Here is a 24,377-nt window from a genome sequence, read left to right on the forward strand (position 1 = left end):
GAAAGCTCTATGTCTAAACCTTCAGATAGATACTTTCAAAGTGGTCTTCTTACGAATTGCAACAAGTTACGTGTCGTGGAAAGAAACCTAAACATACCGCGAAGCAAACTGATTTTTAATCGATGAAAACGAATGAATTCCTACGAATTTTGTGAATGCTATGTCTTTTAAGACTAAGATGATGACCTACTTGATGTAGTGAGGCCCTTGGATTTTGATCAAAATAGTCGTAGATTGTTAGAACGTTCTCAGAAGTTAGTACCAAAAGTGGCCGACCAGCACTTTCTACTCGCAAGTAATCCACACTGGCACTTATCAAAAACTTTTCAACCGTTCTAATTATCAACATTGACGTAATCAAAAAGAATGAGGCATCAAAAAGTGTAAAAACTAGCTGCAACGCAAAATCGCTGTTCTGAGGTCATACCTTGAAAAAAGAAAAAATCTCTAGCTCATCTTCTAAGAGTCGGATCGCTTCCTTAATGTTCTTACATAATAGCTGGCATAAACCTGTTAAAGCATCACTAAAATTTTTGTTGCAGGGGTAATAAATTTCGATTTATTCAACTTTTTGTTCATTGGTTAAATTCGAAATTTTCGAAAAACTGCTGAACAAATTTCCGAATTAGTGACAGAAATCAGAGGTTCAGAGTACTAGCAAACTGACAATATACAAAGAAAAAAAGTTTACGACTGTGTTTGCAATTGCGGACTATGTTCATAATTTTCACATAATATTAGACACCCAGTATAAGTACTCTAACCCAATTGATTAAACAAGTTATTCCGATGATCCAATCCCACCGATTAAGTTGACGATAACCAATAGAGTTGGCAGTAACAGGCTTACTTTGATTCAGTCCATGACGCACAACCTGATAGATTATTGTTAATCTTTCCGTCTGTCGTATCAATTGAAAAACATACGAATCAGCATCATTCGAAGGAGAAATTATAAAAAAACTGAAAATGTTTCTCAAATATTTCAGTAACAAGTTTTTTCGGTAACGATAATAACATGTAACTGTATTAGGAATTATTGAACGAGTCATGTTCAACTGGGAGTTTTTTAGAATTGAACGGATGATTTTCATGCTTAGAAGTTGAGAAATCATGAAAAAACTGAAAATTTTCTTCACAGATTTCAAAAAACAGTTTTTTCGATTACGATAAAAACTTGCAATTGTATTAGCCATTATTAACCAGCGATGTTGAAACTTGAAGTTGTTTATTAGATTTACACTCATGTTCATTATGTATGTTAATTGTTCCTATGCATCTTTCAATTAAAATCATTGATTCGCCTCTAACTGCAAGAATAGGTGAAGGCCTGGTTTAATTTTTCTTTGATTTCGAGATCTTTTCATCCATCATCCATAGAATGCTTAATAACACATGTATTTAATTGTTAATGAAAATTGATTTAAATATTGTTTACAATCAAAGTGTTAGTTTATTAGAAAGAGGATGAGAGATTGATTTCATTACAACAATCATTGATTCAATCAGTTTCCAGCAATCATTGTTCAACAAACCCTTGCGTAATTTAAAAATTAAGTTCAGAGTGCACTTTTAGATCAAATTGAAATAATCAGGGAAAATATTGCAAATCAATAAATTTACCTTCCAAAGTAATAGATCATACAAGATTGTGATATTTAGGCTTAGATGTGTTTCCGAAATTACTCCGGTTCTGGGACTCAATTTTCATGCCGATTCAACTAAAAAATTATCAACTTCCAACTTGATCAAGAAAGGCTCTTTTCATCTAAAATGAAACTTATAAATTCGACAGCAACATAAGATCCCATTAAAGTAGACCCTAAGCAGCCCTTTCTTGTGCACCGCATGGCACAAGTCGAGCTTTGGTAAAGGCAAAGTCCAAGTGACCAGAGCGTTGAGTCAGAGTGGGCTTCTTATGGTCTACTCTTACTGCTGGATCTCGTACTCTGACGATGGATATAAGAACGCGTGCCTTTTTGATGTGGTTTGATTTTATCTCAAGCTATTAAAAATACTTTATGAGGCATCCGCGGATCAACTTTCTCCATTAGAAAACTTCGATTGACCAGGTAAAATAAAGATGAACAGACTTTTCTCACCGTTTATTAATAATTCGATTATCAACTACTACTCAACATTCATAACTATTCTAGCGATAGTTTGCATTATTTGAATTCTTGAAATCAATGCATTATTTATGTATTTTTGATCAGATAATCAAAGGTCCAATGTTAATAGTGACTAGAATAAGAAATGATATATTTTCCAAGATGAACTAGAAAAGACGAAAAGAGTTAATGTTTGATCAGGTCAGCAGAAAGATTATCTTACGAATATAAAGAAACTCTTTTCAAGAGTAAAAAAGTCTCCAATCTTGATGCCATTGTATGGACCATCGACTCGATCCATTACTTCCCAAATCTGCATAAAACATTGAACAGTCTTCATCACATTTCAAATTATAATTTTATTTAGCATTGAAATCAATAAACCAATCATTACCTTGTTCAATGTGCTCAATGAGAGTCTATTATTTAAAGTTAACTGGTGCAGTCTAACTGTTAACTTATCAAGCTGATGAAAGACAAGAAAGAAGTTATTTGTATCAAATACAATTAAACAATTACTTGATGATTACCTCTGAGATGAAATTTCCGAAAATGAGACCAAAAAATCCGATAGACGGAAGAATACAAAAGCCAATTATAGCAACTAAATCTGCAAAAAAGTCATTGTAGACCCTAACAATGATTCCAAGGAAAATGTATACATCACTCGCTGAAGCAAATACAAAAACGTAACAAAAGAGGACATAACGTAATCTGCTAGCAGTCAACTCAAAACTGTTGAGACGACGAATGATGAGTAAACACAAAAATTCGACGTATCTCTTATTCAATACTTTGAATGATTTTTTCAATTGATCAGCCCTGTCCAGCAAATCAATCAACCGATAAAGATGTAATGAGAAAGTGCATAGTAAATACCAGGCAAATCCAAGAATCGCATTCGTGAGAAAAGAGGCAATAAAAATGTCTGAAAGTGACCAAATGAAACTGCTGAATGCCAATACAGGAATCTTGTACATCCAAGGATTGGTCAGTAAGGGAATGAAAAACCCTACAGAGTAAAATGGAGGAACTAAAAGCATAGAGCAATAAACAACAAGTGATACTAAAGTAACAAACAGGCGAAATCTATTGATATTTAGATTATTCATTTGTAAGTGAAACGGATTAAAATCATTGCGACAAAACTTCCATATGGATAATATTTCGAGGTTTCCTTGGGCTTCAAGGTTTAAAAGCCACTCGCGCCCAATGAACAAGGTTGGTAGCATAATTAATATCACTATAAAGGCTATTTGATGATCTTTACACTGAAAGAGTGGATCTCCAAGTATAATGGACACAGTCTCACTTTTATTGTAAACAAGTACAATGCATCTGAACCAATTGATTAAAGATAAAATTCCGATGATCCAATCCAGTCGATTATATCGACGATAGCCAAATGTATTTACATTGATGGAATCATTTTGATTCAAACCATTCCGCAAAACTTGAAAGATAATGGTCAGTCTTTCAGTTCGCTGTACAAGTTGAGAAACACAAAAATCAACAACATCGGAATCGGGAGTTACGAATGAATAACGTAGCGAATTTGTAAAGTCTTTTAAAAAGATTTTTTTCCGGTTAGTCACAGTAGTATCAGCCATTATTCCCATTTCCATGAAAAATATTGAGCTTATGGTGTGTTGGATCAAGTCTGGAATATTTGTTCAATATCAATGCACCATAATGATAATCTATTTTGTATTATATTATATTTTCAATTGCCTATTTCTATGCTTCTTTACTTTAAATTAATACCTTCTAATATGGAAGGTTACATGAATCATTTGGACCCATGATTTCGTGTTCTTTCTACTTATGATAAAAGATTGCAAATGTATTTTAAAATTGATCATTAGTTGAAATTGATTTTATTATTGATCACAATGAAATCATATAACGGTATAACTTATTTAGTAACCTGCGAGGAAAAAGTTTGGGTCAAATCGCTTAATAATTTTTCTTGTGATTCCTCGCAACTATCAATACTAGTAATTAATTGTTCAGAATTGGGTTAGAGTTGAAAAAATGAAATGTAAAGCCCTCAGGTCAGCAACATTTCGGATTCATTGTCACACTGTTAGATCTGCTGACATACTAACCTGTGGGGAAAAAGTTTGAGACTTTTTGGTTTTTTTCTTATATCTCGTAAGATAAAGGCTGAATTTTTTTGAAAATTCAACATGTTATAGTTGCATAGTGTAGCTTTGATACCTGAGAAATGCAGAATTGAAAAAACAAAGGTCACTCCACAATCATCGTTCAAACTAGGTCGAGAAAGAAAATGTTCAAAAAATTCTCTTTTGTACATGTTAAACTCTAATAGACAGAAACCAATTTTTGAGACTAATTCATATTTTGGATATTTGGTTGAATAACCTATTATTCAAAATTGAATATCTTTCAAACGACTTATCCGAATTTTTTCGATCATACCTCAACTGAAAGGTCTTGAAGAGTTGCATCAGTTGATGTATTTTTTAAGCTACATCAAATGTTGTTCATGGGGTTATTCACGAAACCAGTTTAACATGTATAAAAGAGAATTTTTTGAACATTTTTTTTCTCTACCTAGTTTGAACGATGATTGTGGAGTGACCTTTGTTTTTTCAATTCTGCATTTCTCAGGTATCAAAGCCACACTATCCAACTATGTCATGTTGAATTTTCAAAAAAATTCAGCCATTATCTTACGAGATATAAGAAAAAAACTAAAAAGTCTCAAACTTTTTCCCACAGGTTACACCGACCAACACAAGAAGACTGAGCGTTATGAGCCTGTTATGAACAAGAATGGATCAACAAGGATTGATAGTATGAGCTGGAGTATGGACTAGTTGATTCCTGGAACCCTTCCCGATAGAGGAAAACTGGTTGAATGGCAAGAAATTATTGGCTCTACTACAGAACGAGATAACTCCAGCATTAGAGGACACAATCTGTATTTGATGTGGGACGGAGGTCCTTGCCGCGGCACAAGGGGATTTAAAACTTACCTTAGCGATATTCGGAGATATAGTGCAGCCCTTGGTTGTATTAGGTAAACAGGAAAGTTTTGGTATGTTTTGAGTGCATTGATTTTAGACAATTAATAAATTTAGTAAAATTCTTTCAATTGTTTAGATTTTTTGGAAAATATTAATTTGTTATTTGCGCTTTCATTTGCACTCAATTTCATGTTTAAAAACATTGATTAACATACTTAAATTTTGATTTAATCAAATCATCATTTTTTTAAATTTTTAATCATTGAATTAAATTGTTATTCACGAAACCAGTTTAACATGTATAAAAGAGAATTTTTTGAACATTTTTTTTCTCTACCTAGTTTGAACGATGATTGTGGAGTGACCTTTGTTTTTTCAATTCTGCATTTCTCAGGTATCAAAGCCACACTATCCAACTATGTCATGTTGAATTTTCAAAAAAATTCAGCCATTATCTTACGAGATATAAGAAAAAAACCAAAAAGTCTCAAACTTTTTCCCCACAGGTTATTCTGCGAAGTAAATTTTCCACATATCTTCTTTAACGCTCTGATATTGTTCGATACGCTTACTATTAGATGCCATCGAGCCATCTAGCAGTGAGCATAAATTAGTATGAACAAAGCTTTCACGAATAATTTCTTATTCTCTTCGATACATCAATCGATAGAAACATGCCAAATTTTTGTTAAACATACTTTCGAAATAATCAAATTGATGACTGTTTCTCGGATAACGGTCAAAGTCGAAAAATGCCTCATTTACGTGATAGTCAATATGTAAAATTTTCAACTATGCCTAACAAAAGGCACAGGGAATGACATGATCCGGATCACCCCTGAACACCTTCAAAATAACATTCTAACTGTGAATTTGAATTTCGATAAACTCATCTTGAGCTAAGCTTTAATATGTGTGTTTCAAGTTTCATTCAATGTGTTAACTGTGAAATATCTTTTCTAAAAGACCGCTAAAAGGTTTCCTCGAGTGGCAAGATGAACTGTCCTTAAGCAAAAAGTAGAAAAGTGAAAGTAAGCTGACGGTTAAAGTCTTACCCAAAAATTATTCAAAAGGTTGATCTCATTGGTAATTTTATTGCATTGTATAATACTGTTATTGTAATTATGAATTAATCAAGTGACAGTTAATCATTAGGGAATCATTTATCTTTTAATTACTTTCACAGTGTTTATAATATTGGTACATTGATTTAATTCATGAAATGAGCTCTACATTGCTTTGTAACAAGTCAAAAGTAATTTGGTTGGATTTTTGAATAGTTTCGTTAGTTTGAATAGAATCATTGATTAATTCCTTCTTGGTGTCAATAAAAAGGTAGTTGAATTGTCACTTTTGAAGTCAAGATGCATGCCATATCATCACGTATCCAGTTCTTAGCATTCGCTTACACTTGGATTCCACAATTTCCATCACTTTATCAAAGGTCCAATGTTAACCGTGAATAGCATCAAGAGTGATATGTTTTCTAGGATAAACTGAAACAGATAGATTATCATTAGTACAAACATTATTATTATAACTAACGCATCTCACCAATATGAAAAAACTTTTCTCCAGAGTCACGAAATCTCCGATTTTCAAGCCATTGTATGGTCCAGTAGCCCGATCCATTAGCTCTAAAACCTGTGCCAAAACCGCGTCATACATATTTATAATATTGATAATAGTTATCAAAGTATTATTGATATTTTAAGTTTATAAATTCATTGATTGTTCTAATCGAAATATTATTCCTTACTTTGCTTGCTGTTTGCAATGAAAGCTTATTCTTGCAGGATAATTGGTGAAGTTTTATTGTTAACTTATCAAGCTATTAATGATGGGAAACAAGAAAAATTAATTTTGATACAAAATTATCAATTATCAATTACCTTCGAGATGAAGCTTTCGAAAGCAATTGCAAATGCTCCAATAACTGATAGCATTAACACACCAATGATTACGAGTGAATTTGCCAAAATATCATTGTAAATTCGAATAATGCCACCGAGGAAAACGTATACATCGGCTGAAAAGGCAAATACAATGACAATGTAAAAGAAAACGTACCGTAGTTTTTTGACAGCGAACTCGAAACTGTTGAGACGACGGATGGCTAATAGACAGAGCAATGTGACTTGTCTATCAACTGAAATAGTTGCAGTTGATCTGTTCAGTAGATCGGCCATATTTAGTAAATTTTTTAGTTGGTAAAGATGAAATGATAATAAACATATTAGATACCAGCTAAATCCAATCATCCCGATTAAAAAGAAAGAGATATTAAAGCTACATGGAAATGACCAAATAAAACTAGTAAAGAACAGTTTTGGTATCTTGTACATCCAAGGATTGGTTATTAATGGGACGATGAACAACATTGATATAAATAGAGGAAATACCAGCATCATGTAATAAGCAAAAATAGACACTATGATGATTGCTGTGCGAAGCTTTTTACAGTTGATATTATCCATCTTTAAATTGGCCGGAGTGAAGCCGTTGAGACAAAGATTCCAAACGGATAATACCTCGAGATTTCCTTTGGATTCAAGAATTAGAATCCATTCACGAAAGATGATTAAGATTGAATAAATGACCAACAACCATATTAGTAAAGGTTGATGATCTTTAGCACGAAATATTGCATCACCAAGATAAATGGCAACTGATTCACTATTATTATTGCAAATAAGCATTAAGCCTCTGCACCAATTGATCAAAGAAGTTATTCCGATGATCCAATCCCACCGATTAAGTTTACGATAACCAAAAGATTTGGCAGTAACAGGCTTACTTTGACTCAGTCCATGACGGAGAACCTGATAGATTATTGTTAATCTTTCCGTACGTCGTATCAATTGAAAAACATACGAATCAAGATCATTCGAATGAGAAAATATAAAAAAACTGAAAATATTTCTCAAATATTCCAGCAACAAGTTTTTTCGGTAACGATAATAACATGCAACTGCATTAGGCATTATTAAACGAGCCATGTTCAACTGGGAGTTAGTTAGATTTAGACTGATGGTTTTAATGTTTGGAAGTTGAGAAATAATGAAAATTTTCTGCACCGATTTCAAAAAACAGTTTTTTCGGTTACGATAAAAACTTGCAATTGTATTAGCCATTATTAGCCAGCGATGTTGAAACTTGAAGTTGTTTATTAGATTTAGACTCATGTTCATTATGTATGTTAATTGTTCCTATGCATCTTCCAATTAAAATTATTGATTCGCCTCTAATTGCAAGAATAGGTGAAGGTCTGTTTTAATTTCCCTTTGATTTCGAGATCTTTTCATCCATCATCCATAGAATGCTTAATAACTTATGCATTTAATTATTAATGAAAATTGATTTAAATATTGTTTCAATCAAAGTGTTAGTTTATTAGAAAGAGGATGAGAGATTGATTTATTACAACAATCATTGATTCAACTTTTGGCAATCGTTGTTAAACAAACCCTTGCGCAATTGAAATTAATTTGCGGCTTAAGTTCAGAGTGTACTTTCATATCAAATTGAAATAAGAATAAATAATGGGACATCAATAAATTAACCTTCCATTAGTAGATCATACAAAAGTGTGATATTTAGGTTGAAATGTGTTATCAAAATCGGCTCTCCTTCCGAAAACGTGTCATCGGCTGAAGTAGTATGAAAAGGCCATTTCTGGCTCAATCAAAAACCGGTTTCGCGGAAAGTTTAAATAAAACTTGATTCAAATTAATTTTAAAATTTATTGCAAATCTGAACTTTTTTTTCCAACTTGCACCTTGGGTGTCAACAATAACTGTTGAAAATGATTGCTTGGTTGTGAATGATGTTCTTAACAGCATTCAATTCCTCGTTTAACTGAATTATCAAAAAGTTGGCTGTTGCCAACTTATTCTCCATCATTTGAATTGTAGCATTTTGTTGCTCAATTTGATTCTTCATACTAACCAAAGAAGCATTCAAGCTTGAAATAGCACTACGTTGCGCGTTGTTTTCAATAAGGAAGGTTTTTATCACAAAACCAACATGTCGCACAAATTCACAAAAGAACAAAAAATTGATTTACTGGAGTTCTATCTGGGGGCAAAAAAATCATGTGTGCAAGCTTTGAAGGTGGCTAGGAATGTCTGGAATCAAAGATTCCTGAAAATTGATCCTGGAACCTTTAGGCACCTTTATAAAGTTTTTAGGCAGTATGACTCAGTAACATACCAGAGAAAGAGAGAGAGAGTGGTGCGAACTGAGGAAGCCATCGAGAATGTCAGAAGTATCGCCTCTAAGGCATCTCAAGATGGCTTATCTCTGTCAGCATCACGCATAGCAAGTTTGGCTGGTATGTCCAACACCACAGCATGGCGGATTTTGAGAAAAGATCTTAAGCTCAAACCGTATCACATCAAACTCATGCACAAACTCAACGAGGACGACTTTGACAGGCGAGTTGAGTGGTGTGATACGGTTTTAGTCCGACTTGAAGACCAAGATGATCTTCTTGGAAGGATTATTTGGACTGACGAGGCGATATTTTCTTTATCGCAGACTGTCAATAGGCACAATTGTGTCTATTGGGACTCGTCAAATCCAAATAGGACTTTCGAGGCAGATAATCTTGGCTCTGAAAAGATTATGGTGTGGTGTGGGGTTTGGGCAGGAGGGAGAATCGGGCCTTATTTTTACACTGAGAATGTCAAAGGGGACTCTTATCGAGCGATGCTCGAAACTTTTGTCTTTCCGAAGCTCGCAGAGGTAAGAGAAGATTGGCAGGAGTACTTCATCTGGCAACAGGATGGAGCTCCTGCTCATTTCGCAAAACAGGTCACGGAACTCTTGGATGAGACATTCCCTGAGTGGCTCGGAAGAAGAGGACCTTGGGATTGGCCTCCAAGATCTCCTGACCTGACTGTTTGTGACTTTTACCTCTGGGGGCGTCTGAAAGACAGAGTTTTTGCGCGAGGACCTCGAACCGTAGATGAACTCTTTGAGGTCATCTACGAAGAGTTCCATGAGATTGATCAGGAAGAAATAAGGAAGGCTTGTGCTTCAGTTGCTGTTAGGTGTGCAGCCTGTGTGGCTTTGGAAGGAAAGCAACTGAAGATGCGCAAGGATTACAGTTAAATAGCTGTACCCGGTAGGCAAGGGCATCCGGGTCATCAAAACTGCCCAAAGGTCATTCAATCGCAACTTCACCTCCACGTGGTGCTGACTGGGTAACTCCAACGAAGCTCTGCATTTGTAATGATCTTGTGAGAGTTTGAAATCAAATGAAGATATCTCACGAAGTGCTTGTGACAGAATGATGAAACTTGCTCAGTATGATTCTTTGACCTTGAAAATTATGATTTGACCTTGAAATGACCTCTAATAACGGTAGGAGAGATTTCCGAAAAATGACCTTGAATGATCTTGACCTTGAAATATGACAATTGAGTATCGCCCAAATTTCCATAAACATAATATCTACTCTCAAGGTCAAGCCAGTTCCGAGTAATGACTGTTTTACAACAGGAAAATTAGCTGAAATGCCCTGTATTATATTGATATATTACATCGCAATCGGATGATTAAATATATATTGCTGTTTAAATCTCAAGCAGACAAAGAGAACGATACTTTGCACGCCTTGATCCAGCAAGTGGTTCTGTACGTCCAATCAAAAATCAGTGACGCAAATGGTAAAACGTTTAGGTTGACCAGAGTTCGTCTCCATTGCGAAGATGAAAACGTTTGAACCTTTCTCTAAGCAGACTAGTTGAAGTCAGCATGAGTGCATGCGCATTGAAAAAAGTTTAAATTATAATTTCAGTAACCAATTTTCGCTTAAAAGCGAAAGACAATTTCCTCTCATTTAACATGATTGCACATGCGCATTAATAGCATACGCAGCACAATTTTATCAACTCCGATTCGTTTGCTTGTTGATGTTATTATGTCAAGTTAACAAAAATTTTCTTTCATCTCTGTGTTTCGTTTTTGTTTTCCAATCAAATATAGCCTCTAGTTCTCGTTCCTCAGAGAGATTTCATAATTTCATCGTCTTTTGTGTGAGATGCCGGACGAAAAAGCAGCAAGTGAGCTTTTCGTGTTAGCCTAGTGCCAAACAATGCCGAACACAATGGTGTACTGAACACAATAAAAAAGTTTCAGTTTCTTCTGTTCGCCTATTTGGGATTTTGAGATGCTGCGTTACCATTAAGGGTTGCCAGTACGAGCACTCTCATGCAGCCGCCACAAATACATGGTTTGAGCGCCTTCATACAGATGTTAGGCAGCGGTTGATTATAACTTACTGCTTTTCTGGTGGCTTTTCGTTTCAACAGACAATTAACGAAGCCAGTATTAAAAACACCACTGTTTCTTCAGAAACAGAGGCTATTTCGATCTCGCTGACTATGGTTATACGCATAAAACTGTCTTTTTTGAAAGAAATCACCCTCCGTCCTCCTTGGCAGCTTAGAGCGATACACCTTGGAGGATTTTTGGAGTGATTTCCCTTCGTTTAAAACCGGGGGCGTGTGTGGTTTACTCAGAGTGACCACGGTATAGGAGTCACCCGAAGGTGTCCAGGTCAGCCAATTGGCCCCATGTGCCCTTCGGGTCGTCGTGTCCTCTGCTTACTTAGGATACATCCCCCTCTCGTCTGCCTTCAGTTAGATTGCTTAGAAACGGGTTCAAACGTTTTCAGCTTGTAAACGTTTTACCGTTTGCGCCGTCGTTGGTTGGTTCGAATCGTTTTATATGTCATAGAAAATGAAAGATGCGGTTGATATCATGCTGCCTTCAAGAAAGGGAACGACCGTTTTTAACATTCTTTCAGTCGAAATTATGTCGCAAAAATAGACCAAGTAGAGACCTTAAAGACCTTAGAGAACCAGTACGAGTTCTTGATCTTAATATTCCATCATAAATGAAGATGAACTATTTAACTCATCAAGTCAAACGTGCATTGAGAACAGATGCTATCTGTCATAAATCAATCAATACAGTTGATGGATGGAATCATGCACTTGTCTTTGCAAAAAATGACCAGAAACTTCTAAAAACTTAACGAAATTATAAAATCGAATACAATTGTAACTAAAATGGCAATGCATGTTGCCAAAGTTAATCTAGGTAGAACAGGACCATATTTGGTCCCTCTCAAAAGGTACTGGGAATGCAGTTCCACCTTTAAAACGAATCTACGTGTCTGCTCCTGTTGGAAAAATCGGGATCGCTATATTAGGTCCTCTACCGCCATCTGCTGGGAAAAAATACATCATCGTGGCGACTGATTACTTTACACGGAGGGTGGAAATGAAAGCAATTGCTAAAAAGGACACGATTAACACGGAAAAATTTTTGATCGAAAATATACTTTGTCGACATGGCTGTCCGAAGACAATCGTGAGTGATCAGGGCAGAAATTTTATAGCAGACAAATTAAGGAAATCTCCCTGTTTATGAATACGAAATGGCAGTTGTCAACTACATTTCACCCACAAACAAATGGAATGACAGAACGAGTAAACAGAACTATTTGTGAAATGCTGAGTCGTTATTGTCAAGAAACAAATCGTCTTCGTTGGTCTCAAATATTACCATTGATGAACTTCGCCTACAATACTTCGACATATCAGAGTACACAATTCTCTCCATTCTACTTGCTTTATGGAAGGGAACCAACTTTACCTATTGATTTAAAAATTAATCCAGAAAATAGAGAACTGAGACTATCAGACTATGTTGGGTTCATTAATAATGAATGGACTACAGTCAAGGAACAATCAAGAATGAACTCTTATGAATCGAAAGAAAAGCAGAGTAAAAATTATGAAAGAAGACGTAGACTAAGAACTTTCAGCATTGGTGACTTAGTCTTATACGAGAAACAAGTACGCTCAAATAGATTAGATTCTTAATAGGAAGTTCCTTACGAAATAATTGAGAAAATCGGAGAAACAACGTACTTAGTAAAGAAGGACGAACAATCCGAACCCAAAAGAGTACATGGATCCCAAATCAAACCTTATTCTACGAATTCAAGAACTTCGAGATCATAAAATAATTTGATTCTTACCAATAGTGTTATCTTAATGAGTTTGACTTTACTTATATCGATTGTCAACCATTTCGAATTTGGTGAACCCTCGATTTGATTCCCCCAAGATTCAACAAATAAATTTCTGAAAGGAATCATTGCAGTTAACCAAACCATAATGGTGGTGAATCCTTGCAATCAATTCCCGAATATAAAAGCTATTTCGATAAAAGGATTGGTATGATGAGCCTCAACCAATCCGATTGTACATTCGTGTGGCAAATAGATAATTTAACTAAAACTTATCGTGGATGTGTTGATGGAATAAAAGGCTTCAATATCCTTTTTGTGACGCTATGGCTGACCAGCTTTGTTTTCAATACACTCATCGGAACGATATTTTCTACATAGCTCGCTAATCCTGCCTAAAATATATCAATGAGAAAATGAATATGGTCAAAGAACTATGCACATCAATGAAAACTCGCAGTAATGGTGGACAAAAAAGAGATTTCGGTGTATCAGGTGTATTGTTTGGAGCTTCACTTGTTGTCCTTGGAACTAATGTACTTTACAACAGTTTCGGTAGTGCTCCAACAGAAGCTGTGGAAATCACAAATAAATTCATGGAACAAACATCTAAAATACTTGTAGCCTATCAAGCAAAACTAATGGAAATGTCAGCAAAGTCAGATTTGAAAACAAGAGTTGCTCAATTGGAAAATACAATTCTGGAGAATTCGTTTAAAGCAGCCGACATAAGTTACGAAATGAATCGCTTAATATCAACCATGCAAGACACAATGAAATTTATTATATCACAAGGAACTATACCTAAATCAACATTTGACTTCTTCAACCTCACATAGCCATGTGGTGCTGCATGCCCATTGGAAGATGTAACAGACGCTAAATGCAATTTTTGCGAGAAAGTAACGAAACATGGTATATGGTATTCACTTTTAAAGTGCACGAACTAAAAACTAATCTGGTAGTACAAAAAGCTGATGCCTTTACTTTACTTACAGAAGAAGGTTACTCAATTTGTTTGAGGAGATATAAAGGACCCCAATACAGGGCTATTCAGCTATCTTTACCGATGTTAAACGGCTATCTCTTGGCCTGTGATTGACCCAGAGACTACAGAATTTGCAAAAACAAATTTCGCCGACATTCATTTGTCATATTTTAAGGTCAAGGTCATCCAAGGTCATTTTTCTGAAATCGCTCCTAGCAACTTTAGAGGTCAAACGAAGGTCAAGTCGTAATTTTCAAGGTCAAATAAGCATGTCGGTGAAATTTCGTTGCTCTGGTATCATCGTTTCATTAGTAATCCACGTTTACACTTACGAAGTGAAAAGAATCTCTTCTTATGAGATAAATGCAGAGCTTCGTTAGAGTTACCCAGTCATTACCGCGTGGAGGTGAAGTTGTAGTTCAATGACCTTTGGGCAGTTTTGATGACCCGGGTGCCCTTGCCTACCGGAAAAATCCCTCTAACTGTAATTTTATCCGAAATAATTTCCGAAAAATGACCTTGGATGACCTTGACCTTGAAATATGACAAATGAATGTCGGCAAAATTTGCGTGTGACAATTCTGTAGTCTCTGGGTCAATCACAGGCCAAGATATAACCGTTTAACATCGGTAAAGATAGCTGAATAGCCCTGTATTGGAAGTTACTGGACATTCAACCAGCTTTACAAAATGATACTCTATCTCATTATATAGAGATATTGCAAAATCTGGTCAAGGAACATAAAGGAGCTATAGCGGATAATTCATGGATTGAATGGATAAAGAAAAGTTTGATTACTCTTTCACTTGCAATCATAACGCTATGTTTTGTTTTACTGATACTGACAAAATTTATCTCAACAATTTGTTATTGTATAAAAAAACCAGTGGTTTCAGTTAACATCTTACCTGATCAAGATAATAGAACAAAAAATTTCACCACTAAATTCTTTATATTAGTCGGAATTTCATTAATTAAACAATAAACTTGTAGATAGACTAACTAGATAGAAATATATATTAACTTAGAATTGTTGGAAGTTACTGCTAAAAACAAATCAAATAATAATCATAATCAATAATTTCCAAATTTAGGTAAACCTCCATACAAAGATGCCTCGACAGCTAAGACAAAGACGTCAAACCCCACCAGTTGTTGATCTTGAGTCTGAAATTACAGACGAGGACGAGGTGCCAGATTTTACAGCGCAATTCGACATATGCTTCCACGGTACCAGGAACCAATCGACTGGGATGATATCAACACCCCTAGTACATCCAGATCAGATACTAACAACCAGCAAAGACTGATTGGTGAACCTGTTGAAACTACGAATCCGTTTCAACTTACACAAAATCATCTATTAGATCAAAATGAAATTAAGGATTTTGAATTTAGAATTTGTTTAGATGTTGTGTTTGATCATTTTAACTCACAAACTTGTGCAAAATGTTTCACTTCTCTCTGTCCAGAAACTTGTCTTCCCGAATATATAGAACGTCAAGGAAAGGAAATAGAGTCCAGGCAATCTGATGAAGATGTACTTCTCCCCTCCCTTCATGTTAACCTTATAAATAGAAGGAAAATAAAGGATGGGACACAGTTAGTTCTCCTAGTGAAAATGAAAATAGCTACAGAATGATCTTTAAAAAGAAAGATTCACGATTTCCGAATCGGCAATAAAAAAAGTTTATGATGTTGAAAAACAGCGATTGAAGACTTCATGACTAAACAGCATAACATAACATGGCTTAAGTTAAAATATGCACCAACATTTTACCATGTTCAACAACAAATCATCAAAATATTGAGAAAATTAAAGCGAATTATTGTATCAGGTCACACTCAGGATTTCAAAAACCTGTTCATAAACCCACATGTTTATCTACTCCACAGAATCATCTGTATAAGTATCAAGTTATGATAAAAGTAGATCTAATGCACCACAATTAGGATTGAAATATTGTATATTCACGCTTTTTGGTATGATTACATAACCCAGAGAACACTTCATAAGTTGATACTGCCAATTAAATTTATTTATATTTTAGTTCATGCGAAAGGTCCGTAAAGTCTATTTTAGAGCAAAGCCACTTCATATGGTTCGCTTAAGACTGGGGGCAGCTGCTTAACTTAACCAATAATTTCAAGAAACAACAATAAGCTTAACTTTAAATCTAATCTAATTTAATTTAATTAACTTTGAAACATATATAAAGAAGCACAATGACCATTCTGAGGCTCATTTTCTATGTTTCTCATCAATCAAGTGTTTCAAAATGGCTATGTCAAATAAACTCAATTTATCTAATTTTAAATCAATGATTACTTCTCCAAATGATCCTGTCCCAGGACTCCAGTATATTTTAGATTCAAATTTAATGCCTGATGAACACCCGTAAAATTGCTTAAAGTTATTGAGAAACTGATCTCAGTTGTAAGTCTCTATTCCTCATCCCTGGAAACCTTACAATCTTATCACATTCTTGCCTGTCTGTTTCTATGCGCTTTTATCTCAAACTAATGCATTTTAATTGAAGAGATCACATTATCATGAAATCATTTGTACTTTTGATTTCGTGATCGTTAAATTCACAATAATAGATTGCTAATATACATGTATTGTAATATTGATAATTGATCATCGATTAAAATTTATTTCACTATTGATTACAATGCAAATATGTAAAGATTAATTGGCAATAAGTATTCGGGCTTATTTGATCTTTACCGTCTGTCAGATTCGTATCATGAGCAACCGCAGCTTCAAGAGCGGTCCAAGACCATCAATCCATTAGTGAGTGTTGCTTGAAGAAATAAGATAGAAAATGATCGAGACTTCAAGGCAATGGTTGCATCGTCAATATTAGATTTTTCTCGGCTCGGTGATAACATTTTACTCTATTTTAGTTCTAGATATTCAGTTACACTTGGACTTTTCGATTTCCAATTACTTTATCAAAGATCCAATGTTAACCATGAACAGCATTAAAATTAATGTGTTTACTAATAAATAAATTAACTGAAACAGATGAACAATTAGTTCAAAAAATTAACAATTGGATTCAAGGCGCAGAAACAGTGTAACAGCATTTAGTGTAATAAGCAAAAATAGACACTAAAATGATTATTGTACGAAGCCTTTTACTGTTGCTATTATCCATCTTCAAATAAGTCCCAGTGAAGCCGTTGAGAAGAACATGTCAATCGTATAACACCGCAAGATTTCTTTTGGATCCAAGGCTCAGAATCCATTCACGAAAGATGAATATGGTATCTAAAATGACCAAACACCATATTAATAAAGGTTGATGGATATACGAAATATACTTTATTACGAAATAATGGACCATCAAGATATTAATAAATGGGAACCGATTCACTATCATTCCTAATGAGAATAAAAGCACTCTAACCCAATTGATCAAAAAAGTTATTCCGATGATCCAATCCAACCGATCAAGTTGACGATAACCAAAAGAGTTGGCAGTAACAGGCTTACTTCAATTAAGCCCATGGATAACCTGATAAATTATTGTTAATCTTTCCCTCAGTCGTATTAGTAATTGAAAAACATACGTATCAACATGATTTGATTTAGAAAATACATACAAGTTTTTGGCAACTAGGTCGAAATGCGTTATCACAATCACTTGAGTCTTTCTGACTCAATTTTCATGTCATTGTATCTAACAAAATTCAATTAGACCAAAAAAGCTTTAAGTTTTCTTAAGAAAAGGTTTTCTTCATCTCAAAATGAATCTAATCAATTAAACAGCAAAAGATTTCATTATAATTAATACTTTTGAATGACAAAGAGAATTAAGAATTTGGGTCTTTTTATGTGACTTTTCGATCAGACATTGGCATATCAACTAGCTCTATTACAACATAGAGCTCAAGAAAAACAAATACAGACAATAACGTAACATTAATATTAGTAATATTAATAATAGTAACAGTAACGTAATAGTCTGTTATATCATACTTTTCTCGCTGTGTACTGCGATCATCAATTGCTGTTTGGCATTCATAACTATTCTAGCGATAGTTTGTATTATTTCATGCTTGTAATCGATGCTTTATTTATGTAATATTTTTGTATCACTTTATCAAAGGCCCAATGTTAACCGTAAATAGCATAAGAGTTGATATATTTTCTAAGACAAACTAGAAAAGACAAGAGTTAATGTTTAATCAGATTATCAGGTAGATCATCTTACGAATATGAAGAAGCTCTTCTTACAGCATTTCTCGGTGAATTTCGTCGAGTTTTCACTACCTTTAGTCAAATTTTCATTAGATTTAGTCAACCCGGTAGAGGGCGAGTCCACTCAAGATTTTTTGTCATTAGCTTTAGTCAGTTGTCATAAGATTTAGTCAAGTTTGCAAAAGGATTAGTCAAAACCCTTTCTCTTGTTGGACTTACAATTTAAAAGCTTCTTTTTGAATTAGCAAAATCAGTTTCAATTCATTTTCGTATTTTTAAGATGTCTTTTCTACCTAAAAAATTATTGCTAGTTCAAATTTTGCTTCTCGATTTCTCATGTTAAATTTATTTATAATTTTTTTCGTAATTGAAATTGTCTTCTAAATTGTGTGTAAATTGAAAACAATTTTGCTGATTCAAAAAGAAGCTTTTAAATTGTAAGTCCAACAAGAGAAAGGGTTTTGACTAATCCTTTTGCAAACTTGACTAAATCTTATGACAACTGACTAAAGCTAATGACAAAAAATCTTGAGTGGACTCGCCCTCTACCGGGTTGACTAAATCTAATGAAAATTTGACTAAAGGTAGTGAAAACTCGACGAAATTCACCGAGAAATGCTGTAATAGTCAAAAAATCTCCGATTTTTAAGCCATTGTATGGTCCAGCGACTCGATCCATTACTTCCAAAACCTGCATAAAAATTGTACATTAAGAAGTCTTTATTACATTTTAAGTTCATAAATTAATTTAGTATTTTATTGAAATCCATAAACCAATCATTACCTTGCTCATTTCCTTCAATGAGAGTTTATTATTCAGAGTCACCTGGTGCAATCTAACTGTTAACTTATCGAGCTAAGAAACAAAAAGAAAGAGATGATTTTGTAGCGAATACACTAATACAATCAATAGCTAATCACCTCTGAGATGAAATTTCCGAAGATATAACCGAAAACTCCGATACACGGAAGACCAAAAATGCCAACTGTGGCAAGTAGACTGGCTAAGAAGTCATTGTAGACTCTAACAATCAATCCAAGGAAAATAAACGTATCACATAGCAAAGTTAATACAATGAAAATGTACAGCAATACATAGCGTGATTTCCTAACAGCCAACTCAAAACTATTGAGACGACGAATGATCAGTAAACACAACAATTGGATGTCTCTTGCATACACTGCCTCAGTTGAATTTTTCAAGTAATCAGCCTTGAAAAACAGATTAAGCAAACGGTAGAGATGAAAGACAAATGTACATATTAAATACCAGCTGAATCCGAGTACCGCGTTCAAAAGAAAAGAGGCAATAAAAATCTCTGAAAGTGACCAAAGGAAACTACTGAATACCAATTCAGGAATCTTGTACATCCAAGGATTGGTCAGTAATGGGGTGATAAACACAAATGATGCAAATAAAGGACCAAAAAGGATCGTGCAATAAGAAACAAGAGACACTGAAATAACTATCAAGCGAAATCTATTCATGTTTAATTTATCCATTTGTAAGTAAACTGGATTAAAACCGTTGCGACAAAACTTCCATATCGACAATGTTTCGAGGTTTCCTTTGGTTTCAAGGCTCAAAATCCACTCTCGAAAGCTGAACAAGACTGTTAAAGTAATAAATGCCAATATGATGCAAGCTAGACGATCTTTACTGCGAAAAAGTGGATCTCCAAGAATAATGCCCACACTCATACTACTAGTGCAAATAAGTACTATACATCTGAACCAAGTGATCAAAGATATTATTCCAATGATCCAATCCAGCCAATTGTATCGACGGTAACCAAATGTATTTTTAATAGAGTTAGTTTGATCCAAACCATTACGTAAAACTTGAAAGATAATGGTCAGTCTTTCAGTTCGCTGTACAAGTTGAGCAGCACACAAATCAACTTCATTAGGATCTGGAGTTACAAATGAATAACGAAACAAGTTTGCCAAATCTATTAAAAAGTAGCCTTTTTGGACACTCACATAACTTTCAGTGAAATCTACCATTTTATATATTTCCATGAAAAATGGCGAACTTATGACAATTAAGAACAAGTCTGTTTTATTTGTTCAATATCAATGCATTACAGTCAATATTTTGTATTATATTCTCGACTGTCTGTTTTTATGCGTCTTTACTTCAAAGTAATGAATTGTTAATTGGAAAGGGCACATTAGCATGAAACCATTTGCACCTGTGATTTCGTGATCGTTAATTCATTAAAATGTACCACTAATATATTTTAATATTGATCATTGATTATCAATCAATTGAAATTGATTTTATTATCAATCACAATGAAAGCATGGAACCGGCAGAATAAGCATATTAATCATAATTACCTTTAAAATTTTATAAATGGCTAGCCATTGCACAGTTCTCAGTGGGTCTCATGAGTAACTAACCACTGTCAACTTTTGATTGAAAGGTGATAATTGAAAAATGTTTTGGAAATTATTAGTACATTATCTGTTAAATTTGCAGAAATTAAAAATCTAAATAATTGATTCATAACAATGACTAATAAAAATCCTAATAGAATATTATCCGAGTATTTCACATAATAAAATACGTGTATTTAGTGAAGTCAAATTTTTACGACCGATTTCTGTTGTGTTCAATTTAAGTTTTGTTAAATCTTTATGATTTTCCTCTTACTCTCTTACTTCAATCACTTGCAAATATTCACGGATATTCAAATGAGTATTCAGATGTAAATAATCGCAAAACTATCAGCTCTGCAGTTTAGTATGCATACAGTAGATAGATATCAAAGTATTGCAAAAAATATGCTTTTTTGGTAAAAGATCATTGATTGATAATTAATTAAATAATAATGATTTTCATTGATAATATATTTCTATGCGTTAATCGGTAGATACTCATTTTTATTTAGAGATGATCAACATTGATATGGAAATCAATAATATTTATGAGAATCAGTAAAAATTTATTGAAATGGAAATAAAATATTAAAATAATATTGAAATGTTATTGTATGCTAACAAAATAAGCAATGAACAATCATCTAGTTATCTTCTCGCAGCACATCTTTTGTGACATGATTTAGATTGAGTTTTCCCATTGCATGGGCTCTTTTTATAGGATTGGCGATTGATATCTGAATAACTGAAATTTCTTACTAACATGTGGATATATATAATCCCATTGTTTGAGACAAAATTCAACTCTTTCCGTTTCAGTTTTTCCCCAATCATCTATGTTTAGTATCATTGCTTGCATGATTTCATTTGCTGTCAAATTCTGCATGCATTCAAGAACATCTTCCGATTTTGAACATGATGTTTTGTTGTAAAGTTTCCAAGAATCAGTAATCAAGGTATCAACATCGTGATCTGTATAAACTGTTCCTGACTCAAGAATAGCGCGTTTAAATAGTCCTTTTGAAGGTGGGGACAATAGATGAGCAGAGATTGACACAGATCCAGCAGATTCACCAAAAATTGTCACACTATTCGGTCACCACCAAACATATGAATATTTTCATGAACCCATTTCAAAGCAAATAGTTGATCTTGAAAACCAATATTTGGTGGAATTCGAGGTTCATTTGCTCCAAAGTAGATGAAACCGAATGCATTAAGACGATAGTTCATAGTAACAAGTACAACATCATGTAACGGGACCATTGGAATTCCTTCAGTGTTTCCTTCATTCCCATAACCAAATGTAAAAGCTCCTCCATGAATCCAGAAAAGTACTGGTCGTAGTCTTTCTGATGAGTTATTAAAAGTTGATTCAGTAACATAGATTTTGAGATAAAGACAGTCTTCACTAGTTTTTCCTGTATAAGGTATGTTTAAAACGGGATTCATTGGTTGGAGACAAGCTGGGCCAAAGTCAGTCACTGATTTAACCTCAGTCCATGAGTCTGGTTTAACTGGTAACTGTAACCTCAACTTACCAACCGGTGACTTTGTATAAGATATACCAAGAAACTGGTAAACATCAATCGATGCATATTCAGTAACTTTACCTTGGATAGGACCACTAGTCAAATTAACTATTGGAGTTAAATTAAGCCCATGAACGGGCGAAAAAATTAGACAGAATAAAATTAAAATATTCATTTTGAATAAACATTTATTATGGTAGAGATTTCCCATTCATCCGATATATATACATCAGCAGTGACAAAACCAATGAGATCGTCAGAAAACAATAGAAACAAAAATTTTAGATCCTACAGAAGTGATTATCAATCAGATTCGTTTTAGGTGCGTCTACTTGCGTTTATGAAAGATAATATCCTGCAACCAAACATTCAGATAATCATGTGGGTTTTTAAAAATCTGGAGTAAGTGTGATATGTGAATAAAAAAGAAGTGTCAAGTGAAAATTTTTCAGCCAATGGTAGTAACATCTTTTATTAGGTGCAAAACTGCGAAAAATGCGGTCAAAATTCTAGATAAACTCTTACATAAAGAATAATGCCTCGACGACAGTTACAATCAGAGAAAAAACTAGTCTTCTCAGTGATTTAATTCAATATTTGAAATATTGATATGTTATTGATAAATTCAAAAATATCTAGTAGAACAGATTTTAGATACAAAAAAGAGCACCAGATCGAATCAAATCAGCACACATTTTGAATTTTTGTAACATTAAGTTAGAAAATCATTATCAATAATTGTGCTCTTAATTGTAATCCTTTGACATCCTTTGTAATCTTAATTGTAAAACCCTACAGAGTAAAATGGAGGAACTAAAAGCATAGAGCAATAAACAACAAGTGATACTAAAGTAACAAACAGGCGAAATCTATTGATATTTAGATTATTCATTTGTAAGTGAAACGGATTAAAATCATTGCGACAAAACTTCCATATGGATAATATTTCGAGGTTTCCTTGGGCTTCAAGGTTTAAAAGCCACTCGCGCCCAATGAACAAGGTTGGTAGCATAATTAATATCACTATAAAGGCTATTTGATGATCTTTACACTGAAAGAGTGGATCTCCAAGTATAATGGACACAGTCTCACTTTTATTGTAAACAAGTACAATGCATCTGAACCAATTGATTAAAGATAAAATTCCGATGATCCAATCCAGTCGATTATATCGACGATAGCCAAATGTATTTACATTGATGGAATCATTTTGATTCAAACCATTCCGCAAAACTTGAAAGATAATGGTCAGTCTTTCAGTTCGCTGTACAAGTTGAGAAACACAAAAATCAACAACATCGGAATCGGGAGTTACGAATGAATAACGTAGCGAATTTGTAAAGTCTTTTAAAAAGATTTTTTTCCGGTTAGTCACAGTAGTATCAGCCATTATTCCCATTTCCATGAAAAATATTGAGCTTATGGTGTGTTGGATCAAGTCTGGAATATTTGTTCAATATCAATGCACCATAATGGTAATCTATTTTGTATTATATTATATTTTCAATTGCCTATTTCTATGCTTCTTTACTTTAAATTAATACCTTCTAATATGGAAGGTTACATGAATCATTTGGACCCATGATTTCGTGTTCTTTCTACTTATGATAAAAGATTGCAAATGTATTTTAAAATTGATTTTATTATTGATCACAATGCAATCATAATACAACGGTACAACTTAATAAGTAACCTGCGATAAAAAAGTTGGGCAGAATCGGCTTAATCGTTTTCTTGTGATTCCTCGCAACTATAAGTAGAGAATTGTTCAGAATTGAGTTAAAACTTGAAAAAATCAAATGTGAAGCTCTCATGCCAGCAACATCTTTTCTAAAAACCGCTAAAAGGTTTCCTTGGGTGGCAAGATGAACTGGCCTTAAGCCAAAGGTAGAAAAGTGAAAGTAAGCTGACGGTTAAAGTCTTACCCAACAATTCTTTCAAATTTCATCTCATTGGTTATTTTATTGCCTTGTATAATACTGTTAGTGTAATTATGGCTTAAGTGACAGTTAATCATAAGAGAATCATTTATTTGAAATTACTTTCACTTTCACAGTGTTTATAATATTGATACATTGATTTAAATCATGAAATGAGCTCTACATAGAAT

At 33.9% G+C, this 24,377-nt stretch overlaps 1 protein-coding gene across 1 annotated transcript; it reads right to left on the bottom strand.

The window, feature by feature from the left end:
- Positions 1-6,309: 6,309 nt before the first annotated feature.
- LOC149093794 (uncharacterized) lies at positions 6,310-8,128 on the bottom strand. The gene is made up of 4 exons (XM_089266849.1): positions 6,997-8,128; positions 6,864-6,935; positions 6,659-6,748; positions 6,310-6,600 (listed from the first exon to the last, which is right to left on the bottom strand). The coding sequence occupies exons 1-4, from the start codon at positions 8,101-8,103 to the stop codon at positions 6,535-6,537; spliced, it is 1,335 nt and encodes a 444-aa protein (XP_089122975.1). The 5' UTR covers positions 8,104-8,128; the 3' UTR covers positions 6,310-6,534.
- Positions 8,129-24,377: the final 16,249 nt, after the last annotated feature.

The sequence above is a fragment of the Tetranychus urticae genome, chromosome 2, assembly GCF_039701765.1.
Source record: "Tetranychus urticae isolate SD_2017Ah chromosome 2, NJAU_TeUrti_SD_1.0, whole genome shotgun sequence".
Classification (NCBI taxonomy): Eukaryota; Metazoa; Arthropoda; class Arachnida; order Trombidiformes; family Tetranychidae; genus Tetranychus; species Tetranychus urticae.

What these genes read in the sequence shown, in the direction of transcription:
- LOC149093794 (XM_089266849.1), bottom strand. Translation starts at nt 8,103, where the DNA reads ATGGCTCGTTTAATAATGCCTAATGCAGTTGCATGTTATTATCGTTAC. An exon ending in TCGAAAGCTTCATCTCGAAG is followed by an intron (nt 6,936 to 6,996) that starts GTAATTGATAAT and finishes CATCATTAATAG; the next exon opens with CTTGATAAGTTAACAATAAA. An exon ending in AGAAAAGTTTTTTCATATTG is followed by an intron (nt 6,601 to 6,658) that starts GTGAGATGCGTT and finishes TATCTGTTTCAG; the next exon opens with TTTATCCTAGAAAACATATC.